Source organism: Alosa alosa, chromosome 9, assembly GCF_017589495.1.
Source record: "Alosa alosa isolate M-15738 ecotype Scorff River chromosome 9, AALO_Geno_1.1, whole genome shotgun sequence".
In the NCBI taxonomy this organism is placed as follows: domain Eukaryota; kingdom Metazoa; phylum Chordata; class Actinopteri; order Clupeiformes; family Clupeidae; genus Alosa; species Alosa alosa.
Genome location: NC_063197.1, coordinates 20382517 through 20395281, shown reverse-complemented (window position 1 = coordinate 20395281; position 12765 = coordinate 20382517). Strand labels below are relative to the sequence as shown.

Sequence of the window (12765 nt, the reverse complement as noted above, 5' to 3'; positions counted from 1 at the left end):
GCTTTTTTTTTTTTTTTTTTTTTACTCTTTAAGTTGGCCTTCATAAAGTATTCTGAACTGATTCACACAGCCTCTCCTTGCCCTGCTCCTTGCCTAAATTTGTTCTTATTGCAATGAAATGGATTCATGCATGTTAGGAGCCTTAGGATTGCTAAGCTAATGTTAGCTGGATTGTCAAAGGTTAGCTGCTTGTTGGTATCGACAAATTGTGGATAACATCATGCTACCATTCATTAATTAACTCTGATGGAATGTTTGCCCCGTCAATCCTGATGAAAAGTGAGAAAATATTTTACAAGACTGGAAGGGGCTTGTCTGGAGGAGGCACAATGCCTGGACCAGGGGAGAAAACAGAAACTTAAAAAGCACACGTAGGGAAATTCACCAGTGATTAGATATCCAATTACTTTGTATGCATCTCCAGGCTTCAACCAGCGCTGCTGTGGCAGCTGAAGCCGCAAGAGACAGTCAAGAAGAGAAAACTGTAGAGAAGAGTAGAGGAGGACAGTAGCTAACATGGTGCAGTGGGAGAGCCAGGATGTGCAAGCAACAGCGGAGATAGACAGCAAACAGAGATGTGGCCTCATTTCGGTCAGGCTATCAGCAAGCATAGAGACAATGGATTTAATCCAGAGTGGATGGACATGCCACACATGACCTGTAATAGTAGCAGCGATATCTGCCAAAGTCTCTCTTTTTGGTTTTTCTTTCTTCTTTTCTAGTAATGTGTTATGATAAAAGCATTTTATATAAATGTGATGTGGCCCCAGAGTCCTAGAAAAAAAAAAACAGTTCTGCGAAAAGCCGGCCCTACTCTGTGCTTACTGTGAAAAACATTCTTGGGAGCACCTAAATTATGTGCCGGTGCACCAGAATGAACAAGTTGGTCTGGAGCCCTGCAAATTTAGAGCCAACACAGTACACAGAATTTACAGTTATAAATACTGATTTACAACAACACTACCGCATGCCTTTTTTACAGTTATAAATCCAGATTTACAATAACACTACCGCATGCCTTTTTTTGTTTTTATTACAACATAAAAAATAAATAAATAAATAAATAAATAAATGTTTCCTGGTGGTTCTTCCTGGTTCAGAAATTGTTGACACAAAATATAGGGAAATCCTCCCACTTTCTTAAACAGTTATTTCTACCCCCTTTGCCCGCAGGAACATGCCTGATTTCTTTGGAAACAACGCTGCTGCTAGCTAAGAGTGGAGGCGTTTCTGTAGAGGCTCACCTTTGCCCAGGTGGGTGTTGATGCTCATGTATCGCGCCGTGCCCGTCAGGCTCTTGTGCTCCCGGTACGGGATGTGTTTTTTGGTCTCGGGGTCGATGTATTCTTTGGCCAGCCCGAAGTCGATGATGTGGATGGTGTGTTGCCGCTTGCTGCCCGGCCGCCCCACCAGGAAGTTCTCGGGCTTGACGTCACGGTAGATCAGGCTCTTGGTGTGGACGTACTCCATCCGCGTTATCTGGGATATGACAGACAGACAGAGAGGAAGCAAGGACAAAGAGACACAGAGGGGGGAAAAAAAGTTATTGTCTCTTTACTGTTTTGCCAATGAAACCAACTTGAGAACTTGAGATTAAAAACAATGATAGTAGTGACAAAACACTGAAGGGATTTATGATTGGGATGTGTTTGTGAGATGGCTGTAGGATGGTCATGTGAAGGTTATGAAATGGCTGTGAGATTCTGTCGTAGCTGTGAAAGGGTTGCAAAGTGGTTCAGAAGTGGTTGTGAGCTGGACACTTGTCCATCTTACCAGCTGTATGGCGATCATGAGGACGGTCTTGAGGGAGAAGGTGCGGTCGCAGAGGTCAAACAGGTCCTCCAGGCTGGGCCCTAACAGTTCCAGCACCATGGCGTTGTACTTCCCACATGGGCCGAAGTAGTACACCTGAGGAATGCCCTCTGTAAAGAAATGACAGACACACAGTCAGCGAGATGAAACACGCAAACAGGCCCTGAGGCAAAACGGCACTACCACTGATTAATTACCCTTAAAGCACAACATTTGTTACCAAAAAAGTGTTGGTGGATTATGGGACTTGATCCTCTGAATACACTTTGAACATGTTTTAACGCAAAAATGTAGCAGCATAGTTGTTTGTAGAAGCCAGCCAAAACAGAAGACATAATACTAGTAGGACACTTAAGAGATATTTCAGTATACCACACGAAAGCAGAACTATGGAACCTCCCGCTTTCATGTCACATAACATTTCAAGTAATAACATTATAATAAAGCCCATTTGATGAAATCTGACAAAACAATCTCCCCAGCTTTCCTACAATTCTAGGACCTCCTACAAAATATTAAGCTCGAAGAAAATCACACAGCCAAAGGGTGACCGGAGTAGGAAAGCGACAAAGCCTCTTTACTTCTGTATACTAAACAACATCCATCAATTTGTTCCTAGTAGTTTGATCTTACAGGAAATCTTATTTCTAGCTAGCCACCTTCAGTCATAGTTTCATGAGGTGGTGCACACATTCTTTTCTAATGCACATTCAGTTGTATCAAGAGGATCATAGAAGAGTTAGCCAAGCGATACAGACTCTGCTGTATGTAGCCATGTTTGAGGCGGGGCATTTTGTACATGTAAGCCTAGCTTGTACTTGCACCCAAACCTTTATCGGTTTAAAATCCTGCTTCTCCTTTCTAGTTTCTACTTTTTCCGAGCTAAACTAAGCAAGTAGATACTCCTATTACTCTGAAGTGCAGATGCCTCTCTAACAGCTAGAGACATGTGACAGTCATCTAATCAAATTTAATTATGAGCTGCAACAATGCCTTGGTCAGGCCCTGACTTTCAAGGCTCGTCTCTGCTGGAAAAACAGGGTGTGCACTGTGTGTTTTGTGAAGCAGCCCTGTGGCCCTGTGTGACACGAGTCGCTCCCGTCTTAAGCCTGCAGGTCAGGAGGGCTGGCTGTCTGCCTGCCTGCCTGCCTGCCTGCCTGCCTGCCAGCGACCCCATCACAATGCAGGCCCCTGAGCCCTAACAAACATTCATAGTAGTTGCTACTGAGCTACACACACACACACGGGATTGCCCAGACAGACACACACACTTTTTCACTCCCTCACCCACATTCATAAATTCCGGCTTTTATGTAATAACAGCTTGGAAGGCTAATTGACGGACAAAAATTCTATTCACAATAAAGTGCTTTTTAAAGGGAGACACTGCTTATCTTCACCCATTCAGTCTACCTGGAAGCGTCCACAGAAAACATGTACCGGGGGAGTGCACAAGGAGAGAGAAGCGTCCCTTTAGACCACGATGGGAGACAAATAATGGTGCACACCAACAGCAGCAGACTACCCTTACATTTTCAACTCAACAAAAAAAAGATATACATTTACTCCGTGCAAAGCAGCATATGATGAGGTTTATGATGAAGTATAAAATGTATAAAAAAAACAATATTATGTGAAGCGTATACTGAGACCATGAGAGAAAGAGGTCAGAACCCGCGAACAGAGTAGAGCGAGAGAAAGGGCCCTTTCCATAGCACTACATGTCAGGTTATCATGAATCTGCTGGAGTCTGGAAGCCCTTGAGTGGTTATCAGTGACAACGTCTGATCTCCAGCGGCTCTCGCCCACAGCAGACAAGCAGGGGCTTTCCCAGCAACACACACAGGTGCTGTACCCACAGGGCCCGAGCAGCGCCATCAATTAGGCTAAAACAGCCATGGCACGCAGAGAGCAACAGAATCAGAGCCTTCATCTGGACACAGTGTGTGTGTGTGTGTGTGTGTAAAGATCAGGACATCTGAAATAGAAGTAATGCCCTTCAATCTCTTTTTAGTTTGATTTATTAAAATTCTCAAATCACTAAAAAATGTATTAGGCAAATTAAATTGTCGTGCAGTTTGAGTTCTATCGCTTTCTGGATAGGTTGTGCCCATCGCCAAGCACTACTGACAATCTGAGTGGGTGATTCAGCGTGCACTACAGGCATGCCAACAAAGGCACTTTGTCACCGTCAGCTGAACAGAATGTGCACCACGCCCCGAAGCTGACCTAAAGGAAACCCACACACTGGTAATGTCACCGTGTTCAAGTATGAGTGTGAGTGCCCCCTTTCAGAAAACATTACCCATTGTGTGGAAACTGCATGTTGGATAATATGCGTGTATGAAATTGGTGTGCAGTGCAGGTCGATTGCTGCCTCGCTCGCTCGCTCCCCTTGGGATGGGCCGTGGTAACTGCTGGAGGACTTCATGTCCTTGCGTCTCGCACCTCCACCCAGAGTCGTGCCATTCCTGCCGGCCCCACCCCCCCACACCGCTGCCAACAGGCCAGAGGCATTCAGTGGGCAGCTGTTGTCCTGAGGACACCCTGACAGAGACGATGACGAGGAGGAGGAGATGATGATGATGAGTTGAGTGATGGGTGGGGTGGGGGGGTAGCGGGGGGGCGGGGGGATTACTGGCAGGATTTACCTGCTCAATGCTAACGTCACTCACATAAGGAAGTGACGACAGGCAGAAAGACTAATAGCCGGTTAGACAGACAGATAGGCAGGCAGGCAGGGCAGAGAGATCTGCCTGTGAGTGGCTGAAGCTCTGCACTTTGGACAGGCAGGTTTTGGCAGGTAACATGGACCGTGACGGATACAGCTTCTGCCTCAGCCGCAACGAGGAAGCTGAGTCATCACAAAGGCCAAATCTGGGAGGGAGGGGGAAGGGAGTGAGGGAGAGTGTGTGAGAGGGAGAGAGAGAGGGAGAGAGGGCGGGAGAGAGACAAAGATCTGCGCACGTGAGAGTGCCACACCAGCAATCAACAAGGGAGAAGCACGCTTTCCCTGCTGAGCACTTCCTCCATTGGTGCAAATTGCCCACAACAAACACCCCCCTATCAAACCCTAAAAACAGACTCTGCGGTGCCAACAACGAGAGAAAAAAAAAAAAAAAAAAAAAACAATTCACAAGGAGGAAAATGACAGCTTTAGGAACACAGACTGCCTGTAAAAATATTTTGATATTAGACAGAGAGCCAAAACAACAGGAAAAAAGGAGGGAAAGGACAAAAAGCAAGCCCTTAAGCCGAAGCAAATGGTGGGCTGTAATAAAAGGCAATCATTTTCATCAGTCATTTCCTGCAGCACTTCCCTGAGAGAGCTGCCCTGCTGCTAAACACGGCCGGCCAGTCGGCCGGCACTTCAAAAGAGGCCCCTTTTGAAAAAAAAAAAAAAAGAAAGAAACTGCTGCACTCCTATCAGTTGTACAGCAGCACAGAGAAGGGGAAACCCCCTACTCTTAATTCCAAATGTTAACTCTCCCTCCCTCCCTCCCTCCCTCTCGCTCTCAGTCTCTCTCCCTCCCTGCATCTCTCTCCATATCTCGCTGCCTCTCTCTTCCATTCTCAACAATTGTCTGTATTGTGGCGGGGCAAGGGGCGGAGTGCAGTTGGAAGGGGGTAGGGGGGTGGAGGGTCGCTGAGGGGCTGGGGTTTTGGCTGGCCCTGCAGCGCTGCAAGGCCAGTGGCCAGACACAATGGAATGCCTGCCGCTCCGACAGAGGCACAAGCTAAGCTCAGGCTGGGCCAGGTCGCAGAGGAAGAGGAGGAGGAAGAGGAGGAGCTCCACATTAAAGATTCAGTAGGCGAAAGAGGAGGGGAAAACAGAGAGGAGGGGAGAGAGAGAGGGAGAAAACACAAGGGAGACATAAAGAGACTGGCAGAGAGAGAGAAAATTACAGACAGAGAGAGAGAGAGAGAGAGAGAGAGAGAGAGAGAGAGAGAGAGAGAGAGAGAGAGAGAGAGAGAGAGAGAGAGAGAGAGAGAGAGAGAGAGAGAGAGAAACCAACAGGAGAGAGTGAAAAAAAGGGCTTTGTCTGCATTAAAGGCAGAGGAGACGCGATCTGGCTGGGAGGGGATGAGACCATGAGGTGACGAGGTGATGAGGCGAGACCTGCAGCAACAGCAAGCTGTGAGCTGCAGTGAGGAGATGGCAGCCGTGACATCAGGTGCCACCCGCTACAGGCAGTAAAATACCACATGCCAACCCACAGGGCACCTGTGCAGCAGCAACGGTAGCAGAGGCACAACAGCAGGGGATTTTACCAATTGAAGCCGTGACCTCATACCCGAGAAAGTGTCAGCAGCTAGCAGGAAGAGCGGTTGAGTCGCATTCACACACACGCACACACACACACACATGCTGCACACAACCAAAACACACATATAGACACACACACACACACATTTGCACAAGCAAACACAAACCTACACACAAGTATGCGTACAAGTACGTACACAAACACACGCACAAATGGGTGCACACATTGAATAGATGCACAACTCACACATGTGATGAGGTTTGCAAGCCTAACACAGCTGCATTATACAAAGGCCTGCGTCACAGGAGCATCTCCCAAGCGCTTATCCAATACACAGCAATTACACTTTGCAGTGCTAAAGATAAAAATAAAAGAAAAAAAAATGAAATAAAAACGGCTATTTCCGACAACAGCAGGCCTCTGTGCAGCTGGCAGGGAGCTTGAATCCACTGGATAAATTATTGATGTTGACATAAAAACTGTATGGTATTTCTGATGCAAACCCTACTCTCTGTTTGGGGAGAAGGGAGGACTCCAAAACCACAACCTCAGGAGATTATGCACTATTTTCGTAGTGTGTCCTGGAGTCAAGAGACCATTGTTCTATTCTATTGTGACACACAGGATGCCACATTTTACATGAGGACGTTTAGTTTCAGTGAAAATACATGATGGAGTATGCAGATTATCAAGGCAGACACTTGAGGTTATGGTGGCTAAGTCTGTGTGGAGTGCAGATATAAACTGAAAACATACAGAACACTGATCATGATCAGGTCTACATAGTTTTTTAATATAAGCAGAGCCAATTTTCCTAGTGCCACTTTCAATTAGCCTGATATACGACAGGCTGAAGTCATTTCACTACATGTTTTACAACACTATCTCTGTGACAAATAAAAAACCTTAAATTTAAAAGAAATAATTTGAGCACTTGCTATTTAGACAATGGACATGAGAACAATTCAGAAGAATATATTTCCTATAGGAGGAACAGGAAGCGTTATTATGACAGCATCCTGTCTGGAGCGGAGTTTCTTTAGTGTGAGTGTGAGTCTTTCCAGGGCAGGAGGAGTATTAACTCTTTGGATTAGTCTATCCCCTGAGCCCTAACGCCAGCTTTGCGAGCCGTGAGCCTGCACTCAAAATACAGCACTCATCATTTTGCCTCTCTCAGCGCCACGCAGCATGCAGGTTAATCACTGGTGTCGCACTCAAAGCTGCACATGCAGAAAAACGCCCCCCACACCCTACTCCCCGACTAACCCTCCCCCAATCCATCTGTGGTGCAGGGACAAAGTGGACCTATAAGCTGAGGGGCTTTCATAATTGCCCTATCAACCCTCAGAGCTACGAGACGACCCAGGTCCTATACAAGTAGAGATGGGACACAGGTTGTGAGAGCACTCACGGTGGGTGGGCTACGCGAGTAAAGGCTAAGTGAATCAGCCTTTAGAGCTCAATCACCAGAGGCCAAGGACCTGCTGAGAACCTCACAGCCTCTGCAATTAAGAACCAAGATGGTGGTGGGAGGCAATGATGGAAGAGGGGGGTGGGTGGAATCTAAAGTGGCCCTCAGTCACAACGTGGATGACCTTGCAAACCCACTTGTTCATACATTAGGGATGATGCAGCAGCAGCAGCATAAAAAAGGCTCCACAGTGACGACCCCATAAAACCCTCTCATAAGATCATTCACCATCTCTCACTCCCACACCAGCCCTTGTTTGCTCTCCATCCAGGATTATGTTCAGAGTCTGACAGAGCTGTTTACAGACGCAGGCCCAGCATGCCGCATGAGTGGTGGTGGGGGGGGGGGGGCGCGTGGTGGTTGGTTGTATCCATCCAGAGTGGCGAAAGTCACTTCAGCTCTTTCCGCAGGTCCGTGGCAGGAAACGGCCTCAGCGGTGCCTTATACGGAGGCCCATTGATGTGTAACTGGAGCACTGGAGATATACGATAATGGGAGAGTGGCATGAGGTGGCAGTGGGGTGTGGAGGATGGCTGGCTAGCTATAAATAGACAGCTGTATAACAGCCCTGCCCCTCTCACGAGCATGGGGTGAGGGTGGGGTGGGGGTGGGGCCTCTGCAGTGATGAGTGGTAGTGGTGCGTCAGGATCCCCACGTCAGCCAGGCCTGTGAGTGAGCATGAAGAGAGAGCTGGGGTGTGGTGCAGGGACTGTGCGCGTTTATGTGTGTATATGAGTATGTGCATTTGCATGTGAGGATGTGTGTGCTTATGCAAGTATGTATGTGTTGTTTGTATGCTTGTGAGCATAGCTGCGCTTGTGAGGATTACAGGAGTGTGCTAGTGTTTGTGTTGTATGTGGGTGTATGTACAGTTTCTAAGTGTGTGTGTGTGTTGTTTGAACAACAGGGCGGAAGAGGGAGAGCAGAGAAGAAAGTGTGACTCTGGGTGGACATCTCCTTTTTCCAGTCCAGTGATCAAATGGACACCGTGGAGAATTTGGACAGGTCATTCATCCTTCCTTTTCATCGGAGGAGCTTAACAGGATCAAAGACGGCCCAACCCGACTGGGATGCTGCTTGGAGCAGTTGCAGCGGCGAGCACACCAAGCATGGCTGCCCCAACACTCAATCCGACCCCGAGCGCTTATCACAACTTATTCATCAGCCCTCTTGTGTTAGCGAGCCACAACACATCCCAACAGGCCCTGCAGGCTATAGTACTGTACAGTACACACTTAGACAAGGGATGGATGGATGGAGAGAGAGAGAGAGAGAGAGAGAGAGAGAGAGAGAGAGAGAGAGAGAGAGAGAGAGAGGCTGACGTCAGTGCCTGAGAGAGACGCATGGCTCATTAAAAATGCATGGCTGCACGCTAGAGATGGGAGCTCAAGTCACTAGGCTGGATGGCTGCAGTCTGGCAGGCCTTTTTTGAAATCACTTCACAACTGCAACCGCAGCAACAAAGGCGAAAGCAACAGCAGCAGAGGCAGCAGCATTTGATACCCCTGAGCTTCCAGCTACAGAACGTGAGAAGAGAGAGGGTGCCTCTCACACCCACACGCTCAACACAGACAGAGATAGAGAAAGAGAAAGAAAAAAAAGAGAGAAAGAGAAAGAAAAAAAAACAGAAGAGAGAGCACATGCGAGGTGGCAAATGTGTGAGACATAGTGTGAATGTGCGAGTGTGTGTGTGGGCACGATGAATGTGTGTGTTTAAGAATGTGTAGGTGTACCTGTGTGTGTGTGCGTGCGTGCGCGCGTGTGTGTGTGAACCTGTGAGTGTGTAAAGAACATGGGGGGGGGGGGGGGGGGGGGGAGCAGTCGGGCGACCACATCAAAGCGCCTGAGAACTGCGCCCCCGTGCCTCACAGCGAGCTCAAGGCCCTGTCTCAGGAACTCACACCGGATGGAGGAGGTGGGAGGAAGAGAGGAGGGGGACTGGGGCTTCCTCATCACCATGGAAAGAAACGCAGTACGTGAGTGAGTGACTGAGTGAGTGTCATCAGATAATCAATGAGGTGGTAAAAGTCCCTTACCTGAATTTCCCAACTGTTTATAAAATCTATATTCCAAGTGAAGCTGTGGTGCTCTGGACTTAATGGGTTCCTGGAAGGGAAGAGAAATGGCAAGTGTCAGATGTATTACAGATGTCTGTAACTTTATCTACTGTTTTAAGGAGGAGGGGTTATTCAGGTCACATGTCAATCTAATTTATCAAATGAATGTTTCCATACACACAACTTAAAATAGTACAACAACCATATATATTTCATATATTACAAAAAATACTTGGGAATAATCCACACTGACTGAGGCAAACAAATTGACAATAAGAATGTCTTTATAATATGTAAAATAAAAATATTCTGGTGGCTCTACAGCATGTGCTAGGCTACAGAGACGAGTCATAAGCCTGTGGTGTCATGCTTGCCCTATGAGGATGACGTAACATTCTCCAAACTCAGTCCCCATGTTGGGCTAAGAACATAAATCTTAATCAGCATCGGCTTAACTCAACCTCACACCGCCCGCCCTAGCCAAATGATGGCAGCCATTATGGGTTTGCATAAAAACATGACAACATCAACGCCAACAGCAATGCAGATCCAGCACTTACAAGGGATTTTAGTCTGTGTGAATGTGTCTTTACCAAAAACTGGTATTTCACCGATCGCGACCTTACAGGCTCTTGACAATAATATTTCAGAAAGTCACTGTTATCAAGTTATTAAAACACTGCATCAGTGTGTATTAAGCCAACACAAATAATCTCTAATGGCCCACTGTCATTATTTTAGTGGGGGAGAGGGGCAGTTAAAGTGACCTAAATGAAGACGTGTTCTATTGACACAGGGAGGGTGGGTGTGATAAATACTTAGCATGGGTACAGTACAGTGCCTGTACCACATGGGGGCTGGGGGTGAGACTGCTCGGCGAGAGAAGAGAGTGTTCTGTTCTGCTGACCGCTGCATTGAGCTTCACTCTTTGCTTTGTTTCCTGAGAACTCATCAGCGGTCCATCAAAATGAGAGAGAGAGAGAGAGAGAGAGAGCGAGTGGGTGGGAGTGTGTGTGTAGGTGGGAGGGAGAGCACGGGGGAGAGGGAGAGAGAGCACTAGAGAGGGAAAATTAAAGTGAGAGAGTGATAGAGAGAATAAAAGAATGAGAGCAAGCAAGACTGTGCACTTGGGAAAGCGTCCCCGGTGGTTAATGGCCTGTGACGAGAACACACAGGACACCACTTTAGCCAGCTGTGCCAGCATCACCACATGAATGATCAACCAGCTCGACCACGCCCCGGTACACTTCAGTCCCCCACAGCATTTCCTTACCTCCCGTCCCTGCTCTGCCCACTCAGCTGAATTGGAAGGCAGGAGCCGGCCGGACCAGGAGACGCAAGTCTCCAGCGTGACCTTGCAGAGAGTAAAAAATGGCAGCAGATGCTGACCAGCCTCTTAACACACGTGCCTTGGGAACATGGAGAGCCACGCAACAAATATATAAATAAATAATATATACTGCTTAGGGTGGTGGGGGGACACAGATGGCAGTGAACCACAGGAAAATACTAAAACGCTTACTCTGGAACACTCAGGCTTATGGCAGCTTTGTGCGCTTGAGAATCAGTGCCGTATTGGACACCAACGTCCGGGTCAATGCTCAGTCACCTCTTTAGTCATCACAGACAGGTCTGTCATAGGGCTGTCTAATGCCACACAAGTCAGCCAATCCGCGCTGGCTGGCTTTAAAATAAATAAATAAGTAAAGTGGGGAGTAAATACAAGAGGTGGGTGATGTCATGTGTTTTAGTGGTGATGTAATGGTGAGCTTCTGAGGGAAACAAAATCATCCTGCTCTTTTCAGGAAGTGAGGAGTGTGAGTGAGTGAGTGAGTGAGTGAGTGAGTGAGTGAGTGAGTGAGTGAGTGAGTGAGTGAGTGAGTGAGTGAGTGAATGAGAGTGAGTGAGTAAGTGAGTGAGTAAGTGGAGAGGATGAGTGAGGAGTGAGTGAGTGAGTGAGTGAGTGAGTGAGTGAGTGAGTGAGTGAGTGAGTGAGTGAGTGAGTGAGTGAGTGAGTGAGTGAGTGAGTGAGTGAGTGAGAGGTGTGTGCTCCAGCATACTATTCACACCAGAAGGGCCCAACCAAATGTCAGACAAAAATAAATCGCCACACACTCAAACCTGATCTTTCATTGGTCACGAACGGCCGATGGCATGACATTTCATAATGAGCCGCTTTAATTCACGAGAAGCTCCAAACCTGAGCAGCGACAGAAGGAGGGCGACAAAGTATTAGGCTCTCTCTTACGCAATAGGGCCACACACACACGCAATACCAATAATAATAACAGACTAGATTCATTTCCATGACATTGTGAGCAATCAGTCTCAAAGTTCAAGGGAAGCCCTGACCTTTGTCTGAGCGGGTGGTGTGTGCGGTGCGCAGGTTTTTTTCCAGGAAACTCCGGACTGTCTGAGCCAGCTGACCTGGGCGGCACCAAGTGCTCTTCAATGTCCAACCTGCTGCTCGGGCTCAGGTCTGCTCTCCGGTTCAGCTGCCGCCACTAGAACCAGCCTCACGTCTCATCTCAACTCGATACGACACGACTCTAAACGAACACGTCTGCTTAAAGCTGAAGTCATCGCTACAACTGGCCTTTCCCGTCTGCACTAGACTCAAAAACCCTCCGCAATACTGGTGCTGCCTTCGCAACCAGCTTACACAAGTAGACAAAAAACTCTGACTTGACTCAAAAACTTGACTCAAAACCCTCAAATAAGTTGGTAACTTGGTCCAACCGCAACAACCAGTTTAGTCTTAACTTGACTCATAACCCTCAAATGAGTTGGTAACTTGGTAAAACCGGTTTACAGTCTTAACTAGAATAAAAAAATGTCGAACACTACAACCAGGCTGCGGTCACAAGTACACCTGAAAACCTTGCTGGCATCACTATTATGTCAACCAGCCTTCAGTCTCAACTAAACTAAACAAAATCATCTCTGTGTGAAACATGCAACGTGCAGTCACAACACCTCACTGTCACTATCTCCGAAGGGGTAGTTAGAGTCATTCGGGGATTCCTGAGAAAAACCTTAGAAGTTCTTTTTAGATAGTTTGTTGGGTTGACTATAAAGCACAAAAGCAATTCTCTCTCATTCTCCATCTCTGTTGCACTACCTGCCAGAATCTCTGTGTGATGATAATGTTTCGCTT

The 12765-nt window shown here is 47.3% G+C and overlaps 1 protein-coding gene across 7 annotated transcripts in view; it reads right to left on the bottom strand.

Moving 5' to 3' along the window:
- csnk1g2b (casein kinase 1, gamma 2b) overlaps window positions 1-12765 on the bottom strand; it is a 30962-nt gene that overhangs the window by 8121 nt on the left and 10076 nt on the right. For all 7 annotated transcript variants that reach the window (XM_048252202.1, XM_048252208.1, XM_048252206.1 and 4 more), the window contains 3 exons: window positions 9588-9657; window positions 1774-1922; window positions 1245-1479 (listed from right to left, as the gene is read on the bottom strand). In XM_048252202.1, coding sequence (XP_048108159.1) covers window positions 1245-1479; window positions 1774-1922; window positions 9588-9657 — 454 coding nt within the window. The remainder of the gene's footprint in view (window positions 1-1244; window positions 1480-1773; window positions 1923-9587; window positions 9658-12765) is intronic.